The sequence below is a fragment of the Erythrolamprus reginae genome, chromosome 2 (genome assembly GCF_031021105.1).
Source record: "Erythrolamprus reginae isolate rEryReg1 chromosome 2, rEryReg1.hap1, whole genome shotgun sequence".
Taxonomy (NCBI): domain Eukaryota; kingdom Metazoa; phylum Chordata; class Lepidosauria; order Squamata; family Dipsadidae; genus Erythrolamprus; species Erythrolamprus reginae.
The window spans coordinates 33,889,767-33,911,552 of NC_091951.1; the positions used below are offsets into that span (position 1 = coordinate 33,889,767).

The 21,786-nt window shown below is 39.5% G+C and overlaps 1 protein-coding gene across 1 annotated transcript in view; it reads right to left on the reverse strand.

Moving 5' to 3' along the window:
- The window catches only part of LOC139160123 (von Willebrand factor A domain-containing protein 7-like), a 56,245-nt gene extending 39,141 nt beyond the window's left edge, over positions 1-17,104 (reverse strand). The window contains exons 1-3 of the mRNA XM_070737669.1: positions 16,771-17,104; positions 10,346-10,465; positions 2,122-2,301 (exon numbers count right to left, since the gene is read on the reverse strand). Coding sequence (XP_070593770.1) covers positions 2,122-2,301; positions 10,346-10,465; positions 16,771-17,011 — 541 coding nt within the window. The 5' untranslated portion in view covers positions 17,012-17,104. The remainder of the gene's footprint in view (positions 1-2,121; positions 2,302-10,345; positions 10,466-16,770) is intronic.
- Between the last annotated feature and the right edge of the window lie 4,682 nt (positions 17,105-21,786).

The window sequence follows — 21,786 nt, forward strand, 5'->3', positions numbered from 1 at the left end:
TAAAAAGAAGAAATATTATCTTCAACTATAGCTCAACCACTAAAATCTGAAATTCCTCAATCCCACATTCAGTATTTTTTTCTTTTCTTTTAAAAATATTTTTATTAATTTTCCACTTTTAGAAAAGAAAACACAACAGTAAATACAGAAGAAAATCAAAGAAAATTAAATTAATAGTTGTATATACATATATTAGCATTATATTAGCATTAATATAAATATATTTATATTATATTAATTATATACCAGACTATAATTTGTCTCAAGTATATAAATCAGTAGAGGCCTTTTTCCATTAACAAATTAATTTAATATATACTTCAATTATTTATCATGCAGGCTTTATTGCCCCCCCCCCCCAAATTGTAAAACCTAGATTTTGTTTATTACAGTGTTTTAAAAAGTAAAAATAGTAAACAAATTAACATTATTAAAACAACTATAAAGCAAAACTAAACTATCTATACCTTTCTTTGTCTTAATGCATATTTTATCATTGTACATATTTTCCAAAGTAATCCTTTATGATTATGCGTTACTGTTTTTCTTCAATATTTTTTGTAATGTGTATAATTAATAAATTTCTGTTTGCATTTGTGAGTGATGAATTTTATGCTAATTTTATTTTGTGTTACTTAAATATTTCCTCTCCTTGAGCCATTTATACCATCTTTACCAGGCTGTATAGAAATCCGACTCATCTTTGTCATTAAGTTCCATAGTCAATTTTGTCATTTCTGCACATTCCAAAACTTTAATTATAACATTCAGCACTTTAATGGCATTGTGAGGGTTCTCACCAAACAGTGCTAATTGGCTGGCTGGCCATAAAACACACAAATATTAGAAGGCAAGCCGGGGAAGCTGATATTAATTGGGCCAGAAACATAAGACAGAAGGAAAGTTGGAGCCTCCGAAGCCAAACCACAAATCACAGTAGTTCACAAAACTACTGATTATGCTCAAAAGTGAATGCGCGTGCACACACATCCTTTCAAGTGCAAGACTCAGCGGGAGAAACTGTTATTTTTAGATTTTGCCAGGTTTGCAAGGCAGTTCAGACTATGAGATTAATGCCGCAAAAGTCAGTACTATTTTTATGGTAAAGCTATGATAACTGAATTTCGAAAGTCTGAATGTGCTTTCCTTTCCCTCCTTTTAATCACCTTGTCTGTAATGTTTACCCTTATTATATTCTTAGTCTAGGCCAGTGATGGCGAACCTTTTTTTTCTCGGGTGGCGAAAGAGCATGTGCATGTGCTGTTGTGCACGCACGAGTGCCCACACCCATAATTCAATGTATGAATGAAGACACTAACATACTAACATCTAGAAACTTTTCATTGGATACTTCAACCAGAAGTTGACCTAATTTAAAAAAATGGAAATATGGACTCAATATTTCAATAATACATTAAAAAATAGAACCAGAGTTTTCTGAAGTTTGGTGGGAGGGGAATAGATTCTGATAGCAATTGCAAAAGCACTTACTCTTATATTTGTATACCCCATTCCCCAACAATCTGGGTCCTCATTTTACCAATTGCAGAAGGATGGAAGGCTGACTCCATCAGGATCAAACTCCAGGCTGCAGAGTAAGCCTGCAAGACAACACTCTAACCACTACACCACCAGGGTTCCTGGGGTTTTCCATGTCCTTGGGGCCACCCTTTGCCTTTCATAGCTGGCCGTGAAAATCTGAACTTGTCACCAAGGCATCAACAAATGCCAGATTGGAAATCCAGAACGGATTCATTGGATGGAAGTCAGAAAATGCTCTGAGATACTACAAACCATTATGAATCTTTGAAACCGGTGTTCTTTCCACTAAGTTTAATATGAAATCTGACATCTTTTATAGCCTTCTGTACAGTCATCATTGCAAAAGGGAGGACTTTGTAATTGTGACTGCATAGAAAAGTAGAGAAAACTCTACTGCAGATAGGGCAGTCCTGGGGCTATTTGCAGTGTGTGTGTGTGTGTGTGTGTGTTTGTGTGTTTATTAAAAAAATATCAAAATGATGGTCACGACCATTCGATTGTTCCCACCGTCTTGACCTTTTCAACCCTCTCCCTCTAGGCAGCACCCGGTTCTTGGCTTCCATATTAGTTGGGACTTACCCAAGTATTCGTAAGGCCTGTCCTTTCCCATTTCGACCCAGTTGGTGTTGCTGTAGAATTTCTGGAGCACGTGAAGGATTCTTCCCACAATGAGGCGAGCTGTTTCCAAAGTAGAGGAGTCCATCTCCCCTTTCAGAGTGGAATACAGGGAGTCGTTCAGAATTCGAATTTGGTTAGTACCTGGGAAAAGATAGCATGACATGTCTGAAGAGCTGAATGTGAACTTATGGTAGGTATCTAGTCCTACAATCTCTCCAGAACAGGAATTGGTTACTACAGATCCCCCATAGAAGGCCATCTTTCTTTCTTTATTTTTATTTATTTATTTTGTCCAATACAAATTGAAAGTTAAAGAGAATAAAAACGTAGTAGTAAATATCAGGGAAAGGATAGAAGAAAAGATATGAGAATAGAATACATCAATGAAGAGTAGAGGAAAGGATATATGAATGGGAGAAAAGATATATAAAATATAGGAGAGACAGTTGGACAGGGGACGGAAGGCACACTAGTGCACTTATGCTCGCCCGTTACTGACCTCTAAGGAATCTTGAGAGGTCAACCGTGGAAAGTCTAAGGGAAAAATGTTGGGGGTTGGGGGTTGACACCACGGAGTCCGGTAATGAGTTCCACGCTTCAACAACTCGATTGCAAAAGTCATATTTTTTACAGTCAAGTTTGAGCGGTTGATATTAAGTTTGAACCTGTTGTGTGCTCTTGTGTTATTGCGGTTGAAGCTGAAGTAGTCGTTGACAGGCAGGATGTTGCAGCATATGATCTTGTGGGCAATACTTAGATCATGTTTAAGGCATCATAGTTCTAGGCTTTCTAGACTCAAGATCTGAAATACTTCAGAAGAAAAGGATTTAGGGGTAGTGATTTCTGACAGTCTCAAAATGGGTGAACAGTGCAGTCAGGCGGTAGGGAAAGGAAGTAGGATGCTTGGCTGCATAGCTAGAGGTATAACAAGCAGGAAGAGGGAGATTATGATCCCACTATATAGAATGCGGGTGAGACCACATTTGGAATACTGTGTTCAGTTCTGGAGACCTCACCTACAAAAAGATATTGACAAAATTGAACGGGTCCAAAGACGGGCTACAAGAATGGTGGAAGGTCTTAAGCATGAAACGTATCAGGAAAGACTTAATGAACTCAATCTGTATAGTCTGGAGGACAGAAGGAAAAGGGGGGACATGATCGAAACATTTAAATATATTAAAGGGTTAAATAAGGTCCAGGAGGGAAGTGTTTTTAATAGGAAAGTGAACACAAGAACACGGGGACACAATCTGAAGTTAGTTGGGGGAAAGATCAAAAGCAACATGAGAAAATATTATTTTACTGAAAGAGTAGTAGACCCTTGGAACAAACTTCCAGCAGACGTGGTAGATAAATCCACAGTAACTGAATTTAAACATGCCTGGGATAAACATATATCCATCCTAAGATAAAATACAGAAAATAGTATAAGGGCAGACTAGATGGACCAGGAGGTCTTTTTCTGCCGTCAGACTTCTATGTTTCTATGTTTGGTGCAGAAGAATCTGCCTGCCTGCCTCCCTGCCCATCAGCCCACCTGCCAGTCCTCTTTGTACTCCCTTACTCTGGAATGGGACAAGTCACCATAGCCAATTTAGAATCATAGAATCATAGAGTTGGAAGGGACCTCCAGGGTCATCGGGTCCAACCCCCTGTTCAATGCAGGATACATTAAACCATCCCAGAAAGATGTCTGTCCAGTCTCTGTTTGAAGACCACCAGTGAAGGCGAGCCCACCACCTCCTGTGGCAAACTGTTCCACTGGTTTATCACCCTTACTGTTAGAAAGATTTTTCTGATATCTAATCTAAATCTACTCCCTTGCAGTTTCATTCCATTATTTCTAGTCCTTCCTTGTTGCTAATGAGAACAATACTGATCCCTCTGCTCTGTGACAGCCCTTCAGATATTTGTAGATAGTTATCAAGTCTCCTCTCAGTCTTCTCCTTTGCAGACTAAACATTCCTAAGACATTGTTTCCAGACCACTCACCAGCCTTGTAATTCTCCTTTGAACTTGCTCTAGTTTATCAATGTCCTTTTAAAAATGGGCCTCCCAGAACTGAACAGAGTACAGTGTTCCCTCGATTTTTGTGGGTTCGAACTTCGCGAATAGCCTATACCACGGTTTTTCAAAAGATATTAATTAAAAAATACTTCGTGGTTTCTTTCCTATACCATGATTTTTCCCACCCAATGACGACATATGTCATCGCCAAACTAATACTTTTTGCAAATAAATAACAAAAAAAATAATTATTGTTAATAAATAATTATGTTTATAAATATCAGGATCATTAAGTGTCTTATTCAATGGTGAGTACCAGTAATAATGGTGAGTAAATGGTTGTTAAGGGAATGGGAAATGGTAATTTAGGGGTTTAAAGTGTTAAGGGAAGGGAAGGGAAGGCTTGTGATACTGTCCATAGCCAAAAATGGTGCATCTCTACTTCGCAGACAGTCAACTTTCACGGGTGGTCTCGGAACGCATCCCCTGCGAAAATCGAGGGAACACTGTATTCCAAGTGTGGTCGTACCAAAGTACTGTAGAGAGGAATAATTACTTCACGTGAATGAGATTCTATGCTCCTCTTGATGTATCCCAGGATTGTGTTTGCCTTTTTTGCAGTTGTTTCACACTGTCGACTCATGTTTAATCTGTGATCTACAAATACACCCAGGTCCTTTTCACCCGTGCTGCTGCTCAGACATATTCCTCCCACTCTATATGTGAGGAGGGACAATACTTGCTGAGGGACAATTCAACAATTTGCTTGAGTGTGACTTCAAAACATGTTCTCATTGGCTTTTGAAACCTTTTAGATACCTTTGGCTTTAATCACCGATACCTGTATTTCTTTTGTTTTCATTGATATTAGCATTGCATTATAATATTGCCTTGAAATGTTTATTTAACATATTTATATAGCTTATGAAATGTGACTCTTGGTAGCTTCCAATAAAATCATAAAATAACCATATTAGAATAATGTATAAAATCATACATGGGATAGAAAAGGTGGATAGAAAAAAATTCTTTTCTCTATCACACAATACTAGGACAAGGGGCACTCCCTAAAGCTCATAGGTAAGAAAGTGAGGATAAATAAAGGGTAATATTTCTTCACCCAGACGGTCGTTGGTTTATGGAATTCACTTCCAGAAGAAGTCGTGACAGCTGTCAGTCTGGATAGCTTCAAGGCAGGATTAGACAAATTTGTGGATGCCAATGGTATCGGTGGTTATTGAAACGGACGTCTATGTTGGTTGAGGCAGGCAGGATTCCCTTGGGTACCATTTGTTGGGGGTCAAGGAAAAGGGAGGGTTTTGCCTTCTCTTTCTGCTCAAGATCCCCATGTACAATTGTGGGCCACTGAGTGACACAGAATGCCCTGCCGGCAGACTTACCTGCCGGCTGGATTTGATATGGGGCCGGGGGAACATGGCTCCCGGCGTAGCCGCCATTTTGTGCCGGGATCTCGTGAGATTTTGTGAGATCCTGGCTAGGCCTGGTGCCGGTGCCAGCCTATGACGCTGCTGGTGGTGGGCCAGGCCAGCCCTTTAAAAGGGGCTGCGTCTGCTTCAGGCCCTCCTTTTTGCCCCAGCAGCCGCTGAGCGAACACCCGCCTGCCCTCCCTATCTTTCAGTGTGCCTTCTGGGGTCGCCCCTAGGGGGCCAAATAGGAATTTTTGGCGGTTACGGCATTTAGTTGTGACCATTTCTTTGCCTATTCCACACTGCAGAGCAGGATGGATGGTTAGGGGGTGTTTTACATGTTAGTTTTGATTTGGTCAATTGGCTTACCTTTGGTCACTGGGTAGGTAGATTAGGGGTGGAAATTGGGAGGTGGTTAGCAACTGCATGTTCTCCTTTGGGCATCTTTGGAGATGATGGGCAGACTTTCTCCAAGAGCTCATGGTGTCAACACCGGCCTGAGCGATTGGGGAGGGGTTGCCCCTGGGTCTTGCCCCATCCAATTGCCAGTTAGGGATTGGATGGCGAGACCTCCCACATAGAAACATAGAAGACTGACGGCAGAAAAAGACCTCATGGTCCATCTAGTCTGCCCTTATACAATTTTCTGTATTTTATCTTAGGATGGATATATGTTTATCCCTGGCATGTTTAAATTCAGTTACTGTGGATTTACCAACCACATCTGCTGGAAGTTTGTTCCAAGGATCTACTACTCTTTCAGTAAAATAATATTTTCTCACATTGCTTTTGATCTTTCCCCCAACTAACTTTAGATTGTGTCCCCTTGTTCTTGTGTTCACTTTCCTATTAAAAACACTTCCCTCCTGGACCTTATTTAACCCTTTAACATATTTAAATGTTTCGATCATGTTCCCCCTTTTCCTTCTGTCCTCCAGACTATACAGATTGAGTTCATTAAGTCTTTCCTGATACATTTTATGCTTAAGACCTTCCACCATTCTTGTAGCCCGTCTTTGGACCCGTTCAATTTTGTCAATATCTTTTTGCGTGGCATGGCTAGGATTCAGGTGAGGGCGTGGTCCCCTTCATCTGGATCAGCAAGGAGCTACGCCCATAGTTGCCCAGGAAGGTTTTATACATCATTTCCACCCCAAAGTTCTTAGTTGACCTCTGCAGGTCCCAGTTATTGTTTGTTTACTTAAAATAAAGGTTATATTTATTTAATAAAGTGACCCAATTTAAATTCAGCTCTGTCTCCATGTTCTCACTCCGCTTCCAGCACAATGCTGGACTTGATGGGTTTTGGCCCGATTCAGCAAGGCTCTTCTTATGTCCTTATGTACATTTCAACAGTTTGCTGTGAACGTTCTTATTTTCTCCTTACCTTTCATAAGGTGTTAAAGACATATCTGTGCTTGCAGACCTGGGGCCGTGAGCGATAGTTTTGTTCCGGCCATTAATATGAAAGAAGGATAGTTGATTGTTTTTTATAGTGGGTTTTATTTATTTTTAATGTTTGAAATTACAGTGATACCTCATCTTACAAACGCCTCGTCATACAAACTTTTCGAGATACAAACCCGGGATTTAAGATTTTTTTGCCTCTTCTTACAAACTATTTTCACCTTACAAACCCACCACCGCCACTGGGATGCCCTGCTTCTGGACTTCCGTTGCCAGCGAAGCACCCATTTTTGTGCTGCTGGGATTCCCCTGAGGCTCCCCTCCATGGGAAACCCCACCTCCGGACTTCCATGTTTTTGTGATGCTGCAGAGGAATCCCAGCAGGGAAATCCCAGCATCGCAAAAACGGGCGCTTCGCTGGCACCGGAAGTCTGGAGGTGGGGTTTCCCAGCGAGGGGAGCCTCAGTGAAATTGCAGCATCGCAAAAACACAGAGGTCCAGAGGTGGGGTTTCAAGGACTTTGGTGTTTTTGCAATGCTGCAATTTCACTGATACTCCCTTTGCTGGGAAACCCCACCTCCAGACTTCCGTTGCCAGCGAAGCGCTTGTTTTTGAAATGCTGGGATTGCCCTGCTGGGATTCTCCTGCTGGGATTTCCCTGCTGGGATTCCCCTGCAGCATCGCAAAAACACAGAAGTCTGGAGGTGGGGTTTCCCATGGAGGGGAGCCTCAGGGCAATCCCAGCAGTGCAAAAACGGGCGCTTCGGCTGGCAAAAGGGGTGAATTTTGGGCTTGCACGCATTAATCGCTTTTCCATTGATTCCTATGGGAAACATTGTTTCATCTTACAAACCTTTTACTTTAAGAACCTCATCCCGGAACCAATTAAGTTTGTAAGACAAGGTATCACTGTATATTTATTTATTTTAATGTTTGAAATTATATTTATTGCTACTAGGTCTATTTTATCCTTGTAAGTCGCCCTGAAATCTAATAAAATCTAATAAAATAAATAAATAAATAAATACAAATTTAAAAACAAATATAGAGAAAGAGGGCTGGCCTAGAAACCAGGAAATTGGGAGTTCTAGTTCAACCTTAGGAATTAAAGCTGGTTGGATAACTTTGGGTCACTCCTTGTCTCTCAGCTCAAGTCAACTCACAGAGTTGTTGTTATGGGGAAAATAGCAGGAGGAAGGATTGTTAAGTATATTCCCTGGCTTGAGTTGTTTATGGAAAAAAGGCAAGATATATATATATATTTAAAAATACATATTCTTGTTCATGAAATCAAAAGTCTCTGTTATATTTATTTGTTTATTTATTAGATTGCCCTCTGCAAATATTGACTTTTATTATTTATCCAAAGCTCTTTCTTTTAACAGAACTTGAGGTCAATGACAGATGCACATAAAAAGAAAGTCACCCCATCCTTTATATAACTGACACAAGCATAAATCCTCAAACCTGCTGACAGCAGAAAAAGGGAGTGCTGGACAAATACGACAACTTTATTCACTGTGGCTAAATTAAAGCTGAGCATTTTTAGTTTTGAACTAGGGGAAAGCCACGAACTGTAGCCCTTTAAACAGAATTCATATGTGGCCAATAGTGAGGCATGTTGGAAACTTTAGTTCAGCAATATCTGAAATTTCACAGGTTCCCCATCATTGCTGCAGAGATTGTAGTGAATTCATCAGTGGGGAAAATGATTTCTGGTGAATGTTTCCAAATGTAAAATAATGCACTTGGGGAAAAGGAATCCTCAATCTGAGTATTGTATTGGCAGTTTTGTGTTAGCGAAAACATCAGAAGAGAAGGATTTAGGGGTAGTGATTTTTGACAGTCTCAAAATGGGTGAATAGTGTGGTAAGGTGGTAGGGAAAGCAAGTAGAATGCTTGGCTGCATAGCTAGAGGTATAACAAACAGGAAGAGGGAGACAGTGATCCCGCTATTTAGAGCAGTGGTGAGACCCCATTTGGAATACTGTGTTCAGTTCTGGAGACCTCACCTACAAAAAGATATTGATAAAATTGAATGGGTCCAAAGACGGGCTACAAAAATGGTGGAAGTTCTTAAGCACAAAACTTATCAGGAAAGACTTAATGAACTCAATCTGTATAGACTGGAGGACTTTTGGGCCTTCCAAAATATGCCCAGATCTCTCCATCATTCCGTGGACTGCATTGGCTGCCAATTGGTTTCTGGACACAATTCAAAGTGTTGGTTATGACCTATAAAGCCCTACATGGCATAGGACCAGATTATCTGGAAGACCGCCTTCTGCTGCACGAATCTCAGCATCCGGTCAAGTCCCATAGAGTTGGTCTCCTCAGGTTCCATCAACCAGACAATGCCAGCTGGCAGGACCTAGCGGAAGAGCCTTCTCTGTGGGAGCCCCAGCCCTCTGGAATCAGCTCCCCCCAGGAGATTTGCACTGCCCCCAGCCTCCTTGCCTTCCGTACGAATTTGAAAACACATTTATGTTACCGGGCCTGGGGTCATTAGACCCCAGACTCTGTCCAATGAATATATTTGGTATGATAGTATGTGTGAGATTTTTTAAAATGTTTAGTTTTTAAGAAAATTTTTAGAGTCATTACTTTATTAATTGGCCTAGAATGTTTTATTATTGTATTTTTCACTAAAATGTTGTAAACCGCCTCGAGTCCACAAAGAGGGGTGGCATATAAGTCAAATTAATAAATAAATAATAAATAAATAAGGTTCAGGAGGGAAGTGTTTTTAATAGGAAAGTGAACACAAGAACAAGGGGGCACAGTCTGAGGTTAGTTGGGGAAAAGATCTGAAGCAACGTGAGAAAATATTGTTTTACTGAAAGAGTAGTAGATGCTTGGAATAAACTTCCAATAGACCTGGTTGGTAAATCCACAGTAACTGAATTTAAACATGCCTGGGATAAACATATATCCATCCTAAGATAAAATACAGGAAATAGTAGAAGGGCAGACTAGATGGACCATGAAGTCTTTTTCTGCCTTCAATCTTCTATGTTTCTATGAATAATGGAATTGGACAAAACTATATCTACTGATTATTCAACCATGTTCAATTATAAGTCATCTGGAAACATGGCAGAATTATCACATTTTATATTTCATTTCCCTTTAATCCACTTTTGCGACCGCTCTCTATCCCAGCTCCATTATCTGGACCTGGGTGCACATCTTTTGGGTGGAAATTTTTACTGAATGTGGCTCACCAGGTTTGTCACCTGTCTCCATTCAAAGCTGAATTTCCTCTAGTTCCTAATATTATCCTCCCCATTGCTGAACGTATCCCCCCTTCTAAGCAGCAGCAACCGTAAATTCCATCTTACTTTTGCCGATCTGTTCACAGTAGAAGTAGTAGTCCTTGTTGCTTTTAGATAATTCCACTTGATTATTTGCAGTGACAAGTTCCTGGACAGCTTTCTCGAACAGTCTGGGAGAGACATCAGCTGTGTTAAAAAAAAAAGGTGGATCAGTTAAAATTATTGTCCTCGTTAGTAATAGCAACAACACAGTAGTAGTATTCTTCTTGATCTTTCAATCTATCTGGCCTATACAATATACATTCTTTGAAAATTTATCATATCTATTTGCTTGCCTGCCTGCCTGCCTGCCTGCCTGCCTGCCTACCTATCTACCTATCTATCTATCTTACTGCATTCTTTGACAAAGTGACAAAATTAGTGGATCAGAGGAATGCTACCAATATAATCTACTTGGACTTCTGTAAGGCATTTGATAAAGTAGACCATACAGTAGTAGTATTCTTCTTGATCTTTCAATCTATCTGGTATATACAATATACATTCTTTGAAAATCTATCATATCTTTTTGCCTGCCTGCCTGCCTGCCTGCCTGCCTGCCCACCTATCTATCTATCTATCTATCTATCTATCTATCTATCTATCTATCTATCTATCTATCTATCTATCTATCTTACTGCATTCTTTGACAAAGTGACAAAATTAGTGGATCAGAAGAATACTACCAATATAATCTACTTGGACTTCTGTAAGGCATTTGATAAAGTAGACCATAACCTACTACTACATAAAGTAGAAAAATGTGGGTTAGACAGAATCACCACCAAATGGATTCATAACTAGTTGACCAATTAAAAATCAAATAAATAAATAAATAAACCACACTCAATTTGTAGTGCTCAGCGGAACAGCATCTACATGGAGGGAAGTGTGCAGTGGAGTACCCCAAGGCTTTATTTTAGGCTTAGTATTTTTTAAGATCTTCATCAATAACCTGGACAAGGGGATAGATGGGGAACTCATCAAATTTCCAGATGACACCAAACTGTCAGGAATAGACGACACTCCTGAAGATAGGTTTGGGATACAGAAGGATCTTGACAGACTTAATCATGGGGCACTATCTAAATGAAAGTCAATGGTGAAAAAAGTAATGTTCTACATTTAAGCAAGAAAAAAAAATGCACAGGCACAGTATACGTGGTACCTCGCTCAATGGTAGTAACTGTGAGAGGGATCCTGGAGTCCTAGTGGACAACCATTTAAATATGAGCCAGCAGCGTGCAGCATCTGCCAAAAAAGCCAACACAGTTCTAGGCTGCATTAACAGAGGGATAAAGTCAAGATCACATGAAGTGTTAATACCATTTTATAATGCCTTGGTTAGGCCACACTTGGAATACTGCATTCAGTTTTGGTTGCCACGATGTAGAAGAGAATTTGAGACACTACAAAGAGTGCAGAGGCTGATTCTTTGTTGATTGCAACAAAGATTATTATCCCTAATACTGAAGGCTAAAACATATGAAGAACGGTGGCAGGAACTGGGTATGTCTAGTTTAATGAAAAGAAGGACTTGGGGAGAAATGATAGCAGTGTTCCAATATTTCAGGGGCTGCTACAAAGAAGAGGGAGTCAAGCTATTCTACGTAGCACCTGAGGGTAGAACAAGAAGCAATGGGTGCAAACTAAACAAGGAGAGAAGTAACTTAGAACTAAGGAGAAATTTCCTGACAGAACAATTAATCAGTGGAACAATGTGAATGCTCCAACAGTGGAAGTTTTAAAGAAGATGTTGGATAACCATTTGTCTGAAGTGGTGTAAGGTTTCCTGCCTAACTAGGGGGTTGGACTTGAAGGCCCCCAAAGTCTCTTCCAACTCTGATATTATTGTAATTTATTGTATTGTATTGTATTGTATCATATTGTTTCGTATCATGTCGTATCATATTGTATAGTAACATTGCATTGCATTGCATTTGCAGCTTTTTTCTTTGGAGTCACTCATGCTCCCTTCTGCACAAGGAACACAACTGTAACAGCAAACTGGCTTCATGGGTTCCAGCAGCCTGACTAATCCAGGAGTCAGCTATCCACACACTGAGAACTTGGCAGAGGCTGAAGGTAAAGAAAAGGAGCAATCTATTCTGTTCTGTTCTGTTCTACTCTACTCTACTCTATTATATCTCTCTCTCTCTCTCTCTCTATCATCTATCTATCTATCTATCTATCTATCATCTATCTATCTATCTATCTATCTATCATCTATCTATCTATCTATCTATCTATCTATCATCTATCTATCTATCTATCTATCTATCTATCTATCTATCTATCTATCTATCTATCATCTATCTATCTATCTATCTATCTATCTATCTATCTATCTATCATCTATCTATCTATCTATCTATCTATTATCTATCTATCTATCTATCATCTATCTATCTATCTATCTATCTATCTATCTATCTATCTATCATCTATCTATCTATCTATCATTTATCTATCTATCTATCTATCTATCTATCTATCTATCTATCTATCTATCTATCTATCTATCTATCGCTGGGGAATTCTGGGAGTTGAAGTCCAGATATCTTCAAGTTGCCAAGGTTGGGAAACACTGATCTAATGTATAGGCCGCCCAACTCCTTATGGGCTCTAGGTGGCATACAGCATCTAAAAACAATATAGAAACAGTTAAAAGCCCATAGAAAAAAAGAAAATAAAAGTCATTCATATCTTCTTGGGCAGATCTAAATGGTATCATTACTCAATGGCCCCAGGCCTGCTGCAGAGCCAGGTTTCCATGGCATCTCGGAAGGCCAGACTTGGATTATCCAGAAATATCGGAATTGGAGCCCAACTCCAAAGCCCTTCATGGCATTGGATCAGAATATCTCCGGGACTGCCTTCTGCTGCACAAATCCCAGCGACCAGTTAGGTCCCACAGATTTGGCCTTCTCCGGGTCCTGTCGACTAAACAATGTCGTCTGGCGGGACGCAGGGGAAGAGCCTTCTCTGTGGCGGCCCCGACCCTCTGGAACCAACTGCCCCCAGATATCAGAGTTGCCCCCACCCTCCTTGCCTTTCGCAAGCTCCTCAAAACCCACCTCTGTCATCAGGCATGGGGGAATTAAAATTTTCCCTTCCCCCTAGGCTTATAGAATTTATACATGGTATGTTTATATGTATGATTGGTTCTTTAAATTGGGGTTTTTTAGATTATTTTTAATATTATATTTGTTTACATTGTCTTTTTATTGTTGTTAGCCGCCCCGAGTCTGCGGAGAGGGGCGGCATACAAATCTAATTAATAAATAAATAAACTCAATCAATTCAACTGAACTCAACATGAGTCCCACAGGATTGGGTGTCCTATAAGTTAAATACATTAAATTAAATTAAACTCAATATATTGTCGGTAGAAATTCTCAGTCATCCAGGTCATGGTTGTGCCAAAGGGGCTTTTTCCAGGAGGCAACTGGATTTTCTTGGTTTTCTTTTGAAGATGGTTCACTTCTCATGCAAGAAGCTTCTTCAACTCTGGCAGGGTAAGAAGGAATAATCCTTCCATTCCCCACTATCCTGTCAGAGCTGAAAAAGCTTCTTCGATGAGAAGTGAAATATCTTTGAAAGAAAAAGAAAACCAAGAAAGTTCAGTTGCATCCTGGAAAAAGCCCCTTTGGGTCAACTCAATATGGACAACATTTGATAGCATGGAAGAAAAGCCTGGAAAGAGCCTAAAAGAGCTATTTAGAATCTGTACAGATTGATTAGTACAGTGTTCCCTCGATTTTCATGGGTTCAAACTTCGCAGATAACCTATACCACGGTTTTTCAAAAAACATTAATTAAAAAATACATTGCGGTTTTTTTTCCTCTATACCACTGTTTTTCCCGCCCGATGACGTTATACGTCATCGCCAAACTAATAATTTTTGCAAATAAATAACAAAAAAAATAATTATTGCTAATAAATAATTATGTTTATAAATATCAGGATCACTAAATGTCTTATTCAATGGTGAGTCTTATTCAATGGTGAGTACCAGTAATAATGGTGAGTAAATGGTTGTTAAGGGAATGGGAAATGGTAATTTAGGAGTTTAAAGTGTTAAGGGATGGCTTGTGATACTGTCCATAGCCAAAAATGGTGTATTTACTTCCGCATCTCTACTTCGCGGAAATTCAACTTTCGCGGGCGGTCTCGGAACGCATCCCCCGCGAAAATGGAGGGAACACTGTATACCCCAATGGCTCCTCAGATGGTGATTCTTTCATGGTCTGAAAGTGAGATGAAGCATTGATAAAGCACCGAGTCCTTGGAGAGGGGCGGCATACAAATCTAATAAATAATAATAATAATAATAATAATAATAATAATAATAATAATAATAATAATTATTATTATTATTATTTACAATTAGCTTTTTTGGATACATTTTACAATTGGTTTAAATAAAGAAACAATCAAACAATCAACCAACTCATTACCCGACTCAATAGTGTCAACCCCTAACCCCCAACATTTCTCTCTTAGACTCTCCACGATTGACCTCTCCAGGTTCCTAAGAGGCCAGTAAGGGGCGTACATAAGTGCACTGGCGTGCCTTTCATCCCCTGTCCAATTGTCTTTCCTTTCTCTCACTTATCATATATATTCTCTTCCTTTCAGATGTCCTCACCTCTAAGTTCACTTTTACCCTTATATATATTACTACATGTCTATCTTTCTTCCTATGTATTTGTGTATTGGACAAAATGAATAAATAAAAAATAAATAAAAAATAAATAAATAAATAATAAATAAATAAATAAATAAATAAAGTGAAATAGAATGCAAGGTTTAAAATATTAAGAATTAATATGTTCATCTCTTTTTTCAAAATTGGAAAGTAGATTTTCTCGCTTTTTTCCCCATTCTCTTTCAAGTTCTTCTCTAAAGTGTTTCTTTTCTTCTTTATTTTCTCTTACATAAAAATGTACAGTATTTACAGTGAACATAGACTAAAACGTTTTCAATTTGATGTAAAAACATATACAACTCCGTATGTGCTTCTGACGAAAATCGGGATGTAAACCATCCCGGATATGTGTATTTTTCTTTTATGATTGTGGGTTTTTATATGCCTGTTTCATTTTAAATTAAAAATTAAGACCAAAAACAAAAAAGCCTCCAACAATTTGCTTTTTGCAGAGGTGATATTCTGCTGGTTCGGATAAGCCAGTAGTGGTGACTGCAGGTGGGTGCGTGCGTAACTACCTGGAGGTAATACCATTCTCATTTAGCCACATTTCAGGGCTGTGTGCATGTGCAGAAGGCACGCATGCGAGTAATGCGCATGCATAGGAGGCCGTGTGCATACGTGAAGATAGGAGTGCTCCAGAGGTGAATTCTTCCTATCACTGCTACCAATGTGCTCCGCACACAGCTTCAGGTGTCTTGTGTGTGTGCATGCACATCCCAGTATGGTTTTGCTTCTGTGCATACGCAGGAAGCAAAATCTCATGAGGGGACACGCATGCACATGAGATTTCGGCAATTTTTTGTTTCTGCACATGCACAGAAGCTAAAAACACACACCAAAATCTCACGCATGAGCAGAAACAAAATTGCCAAAATCTGTTGCGTGAGTCCCCTCGTGAGATTTTGCTTCCTGTGCATGCGCAGAAACAAAAAATCACCGAAATCTGTGCAGAAGCAAAACCATGCTGGGACGATCACCCACGCACGCAAGACACCCAAAGCTGTGTGTCCAGCTCATTTTTTTGATATCGGTGCAGTGTCCTTATGCGTCCCACTACTGGCGCGTTCATGTTTGTGAACCAGGAGGGAAGGTAAGTGAAAACCATTGCTGGCTTTCTGGAAAGAGTAGTGTTGGAGTGAAATCAGGCTTGGGAAGAACAAATCTAATACATTATTATTATTATTATTATTATTATTATTATTATTATTATTATTATTATTATTATTATGTCAGTACAACACAGCAAACGAGATCACTATGCTGGATTTCGTATTTTATCACCAGTCAGGCGCTTCCCAAGCACCTAGGACTGCGTGATGTAGCGGCAAATTATGTTTGCCGATCCCAGTAAAGCGGCCTTTTGCAATTGACAGATGGAGATTTTGTCAATTCCAATGGTTTTCAAAAGTCCGCTGAGATCCTTTGGCACTGCGCCCAGCGTACCAAGTACCACGGGGACCACTTTCACAGGCTTATGCCAGAGTTGTTGCAGCTTGATTTTTAGATCTTCGTATTTCACTAATTTCTCTAGCTGCTTCTCCTCAATCCTGCTGGGATTGCTGTCTCCTGGGATTATTATTATTATTATTATTATTATTATTATTATTATTATTATTATTATTATTGAATTTAGTTGTAGGCATGACAAGAGGAGCCAGTGTCTTAGAACTGAGGGCCAGGACACTGGGCTTCGGACCAAGACCGATCTTTTTGTTCTGGGCCCCAGAACCAGCTCACCTTGGTAATAGGTTTTGAAGAGCCCGGTTGCATTCAACGGCTTCATGTTTTCTAGGAATCCAGGAGTCATGGGAGGTCTTCCCGGAAGAGGGTTCCTCTCCATATACCACGCTACGGCCCGCAGCACTCCCAGCTCCGTGATGTCAGTGTCTGTGAAGTCACTTGAAGAGATCTCCCCTGATTCATGGTTGGGGCGGAATCCGCTCACAATCCCTGCGCAAAGGAGCAAGGAGAGCAGCATGTTGAACAACGGAGCGGCCAGACGGTGGAGGGAAGAAAGGAGTGTTGCCTATGTCTCTCAGCTTCCTTTGTCCCAGAACGTGCCCTTCACTCTGCTGGTTAAATAGTTTGAGAGGCCCTGGGGAAATCCCCTAACTCTTCAGCCTGCTTCCTCCTTCAGGTAGCTAAAGAATCCAGGAAAAGAAATTCACCAGCCCTTCGGCACACTCTGCATGGGGCCCTGATAAAGAGACATTAGCAACTGTGCTTTTAATAATGGGGTTTTTAGTGTTTTTTAAATTATTAGATTTGTTCTTACATTGTTCTTGTTATTGTTGTGAGCCGCCCCGAGTCTGCGGAGAGGGGCGGCATACAAATAAATAAATAAATAAATAAATAAATAAATAAATAAATAAATAAATAAATAAATAAATAAATAAATAAATAAATAAATAAATAAATAAATAAATAAATAAATAAATAAATAAATAAATAAATAAATAAATAAATAAATAAATAAATAAATAAATAAATAAATAAATAAATAAATAAATAAATAAATTATTTATTTATTTATTTTTATTTTTTATTTTTTATTTATTCATTCATCCAATACACAATACATATGGAAGAGAATAGACATGAAGCAATATATATAAAGATAATATGTAAAAATAGAGGAGAAGATATATGAAAGGAAGAAAATATATATGATATATGAGATAAAGGAAAGACAATTGGACAGGGGACGAAAGGCACACTAGTGCACTTATGTACGCCCCTTACTGACCTCTTAGGAACCTGGAGAGGTCAATTGTGGATAGTCTAAGGGAGAAATGTTGGGTGTTAGGGGTTGACACTATTGAGTCCGGTAATGAGTTCCACGCTTCGACAACTCGGTTGTTAAAGTCATCATCAAATCAGTCTCTAAAATGGACAGTTTTCTTCTAACAAAAACAGCTGTGCCCTCTAAAAGCAGCATATTTCACACTTGGCAACTTTGAAATCATGTGGGCTTCAAGCTTCCAGGATTCCCAGCGTGAAATCGAGACAGTCTTGTTCCTTGCAAAATTGGAAGGGCAGTAGTTTAGCCTAGGGGGCCAAAGAACAAGGAGGCATGCAGAGATAGTGAAGACACACAGGGACTTTTCGGTCCTGAATCTCTGCTGCGCACACCAAAAGACTGCATCCTGTCCGATGTCTGATGGTGCCAAGGTGGAAGTCACCCACCAAATTCAGCCTAGAACATGCAAATGTCTGATGGTGCCAAGCTGGAAGTCACCCACCAAATTCAGCCTAGAACATGCAAATGTCTGCAAATGTCTGATGGTGCCAAGCTGGAAGTCACCCACCAAATTCAGCCTAGAACTTGCAACTCGATGGGATGATGAATGCAGCAACATATGCTCCTATATCATTATGGGTTTTTTTTAATTACCATATTTTTCAGAGTATAAGACACACCTTTTTCCTCCCTAAAGAGGCTGAAAATTTGTGTGTGTCTTATACTTTGAGTGAAGCTTTTTCAAAGCTTTTCCCCCCAGCCCTAATGAGGTGGTAACGATCTTCCCAGCTCTTACCTTGTAGGCTTTTTCATTGTTACTCTCTCCAAAGAATGTCTTTCCAGCCATAAGTCTTTGCAGGCTTTTTTTCATTGCTCTACTTGCTCCAAATATGTTTCCAGCCCAGAGAGGTGCTAATATACAAATTGATGGTGAGACCACACTTGGAGTACTGAATCCAGTTCTGGTCACCACACCTCAAGAAGGATATAATGGAACTGGAAAAGGCGCAAAAAAGGGCAACAAGAATGATCAAGGAAATGGAGCACCTCCCTTATGATACCAGGTTGCAACACATTTGTTTCTTCAGCCTTGAAAGATGGCGTTTAAGAGGTGACTTGATCGAAGTGTATAAAATCATGCATGGGATAGAAACGGTGGATAGAGAAAAAATCTTTTCTCTATCACACAATAATAGGACGAGGGGGCACTCCCTAAAGCCCATAGGTAAGAAAGTGAGGACAAATAAAGGGTAATATTTCTTCACCCAGACAGCCGTTGGTTTATGGAATTCACTTCCAGAAGAGGTCGTGACAGCTGTCAGCCTGGATAGCTTCAAGGCAGGATTAGACAGATCTGTGGATGCCAAGTGTATCGATGGTTATTGAAACGGATGTCCAAATGCCGCCTCTATGTTGGTTGAGGCAGGCAGGATTCCCTTGAGTACCATTTGTTGGGGGTCGGGGGAAAGGGAGGGTTTTGCCTTCTCTTTCTGCTCAAGATCTCCATGTACAATTTGTGGGCCATTGTATGACACAAAATTCTGAGTCGATGGGCTTTGGCCTGATTCAGTATGGCTCTTCTTATGTTCTAATGGTCTTCCCAGTTTGCTGGCTCTTTCATTGTTTCTCTTTACAAAAAGTTTTTTTTAAGCCCTAACCAGGGGATAAAATAATGTACTGAAGCTGACCAGACTAAAGACGCCAGCCCGATGAATACATGGTAGGCAGATTTTCCCCCTCCGTATTTTCTTTCCCCAAAACTAAGGTGCATCTTACATACTGGTGCGTCTTATACTCTAAAAATATGGTAAGTGGGCCTTCTTCTGAGTCCCCCTTCTCCTCCTTGTCTTTTAGAGAAATGATTATAAGAGAGAAGGAGAGCTCTTTCCTAATTGGAACCACCACTCATAGAATTCCCTCCTTGAAAGATTCCAGTTGAGCCTGCATATGTTGCAATGACCTGCCTGTCAAAGACTACTTCAGCTTCAACCACAACAACACAAGAGCACACAATAGATTCAAGCTTAACATTAACCGCTCCAAACTTGACTGTAAAAAATATGACTTTAATAATTGGACTCCGTAGTATCATCCCCTAACCCCCAACATTTTACCCTTAGACTATCCACAGTTGACCTCTCCAGATTCCTAAGAGGTCAGTAAGGGGCGTACATAAGCGCACTAGAGTGCCTTCTGTCCCCTGTCCTATAGTCTCTCCTATATCTCGTATTTCTTCTCTACTATATCCCCTATAACCTTCATTGTGTATTATTGTGTATTGGACAAAATAAAAAAATAAATAAAAATAAATAAAAATATTTCAACGGTAGGCGAAGATCCTTTCATTTTTCTCATTTTAATCCTATTTTAATTCATACTGCTCTAGATTTGCTGACCATCTTGCAGCTGTCTAGTTTGCATAGTATGTTTTTATTCCTACTTTTTATTTTTCATGTACAAGTCAAGGCAGCGAACATACCTGCTAATCCTTCCTTATAAGCCTCAGTGGTGCAGTGGTTAGAGTGCAGTACTGCAAGCTACTTCTGCTGATCACCGGCTGTTGAGTAGCTTGGCAGATTGAATCTCAGTAGGCTCAAGGTTGACTCAGCCTTCCATCCTTCCAAGGTTGGTACAATGAGGACCCAGATTGTTGGGGGCAATAGGCTTACTCTCTGTAAACTACTTAGAGAGGGCTGTAAAGCACTGTGAAGCAGTATGTAAGTCTAAATACTATTGCTATTCCTTGTTCTCCTATTTCCCCCCAAACAACATGCCTGTGAGGTGGTTTGGGCTGAGGGAGAGGAACTGACCCAAAGTTGCCCAGCTGGTTTTTAATATAATTTTGTATTTTATTTTATTATATTATTATTTCATTTCATATTTCATTTTATTTTTTAAAAATAAATTAAATTAAATGTATGTTTTAAGCTCCTTAAAACCCACCTCTGCCGTCAGGCATGGGGGAACTGAGATATTCATTCCCCCTAGGTTTCTACAATTTATGTATGGTATGTTTGTATGTATGATTGGTTTTATTATAAGGGTTTCTACTTGTTTTAGTATTGGATTGTCACATGCTGTTTTTATCACTGTTGTTAGCCGCCCTGAGTCCACGGAGAGGGGCGGCATACAAATCCAATAAATAAATAAATAAATAATAAATAGACAGACATATGTTTTACTGTAAACTAATCACAGAGCTTCGGCTATTTATTGGTGATTTGGTTTTAAAAAACTGTTGAAAGACCTTAAAAGACCAGGTTATGGGCAGAGTGTGATGGAGAAAATATATCTGTGTGGTCACTGAGATTCGACAACGACTTGATGGCATATCAATTTAAAATTAAAAAAAAGAAATTAAACAACAGAAAGAGGGGCCATTGATGAGGGAATCTTGGGAGTTGAACTGAATGAGACAGAAATTAGAGGATGATCCAGAAGTACAAAAATGTTGACACTTGTCTTGTCTCAGTGCTGGCACTCAATTGTAAGTTTAATTTTGGAATCTCCAATTCGGCTACTGTAGGTGTCAAGACGCTTATGAAATGCTTCTCATCTCTCAACTTTTGATTATCATTTTATTTAAAAGATTTGGTTTATTATTATTATTATTATTATTTTTTTAAAGGAAGCTACAAGCCAAACACTAATTTCCCAAAGCATTTTAATTGCCAAGATGCCTCAGGTCATATACTGGCTCCACAAATATTATTTGTTCACTTGTTTTTTATTTTATTTACAGGCAGAGAACAGCTGTGTCCCAAGGCTGTAAATATGTCCATTTGTTCTTAAAGAGAGAAATAAATAATAATAAATAATAATTAATAATTTATTAGATTTGTATGCCGCCTCTCTCCGAAGACTCGGGGCAGCTAAAGAGGAAGGGAGAGAGGAAAAAGCCAGAAAAAAAAAAGGCAAAGAAAGTTGGGATTATATTTTTGAGGGAAGGGTGTTTGCAGTGTGTGGTTAAAAAAAAATCAAGATGGTGGCCATGACTATGCAATCAAAGTTCT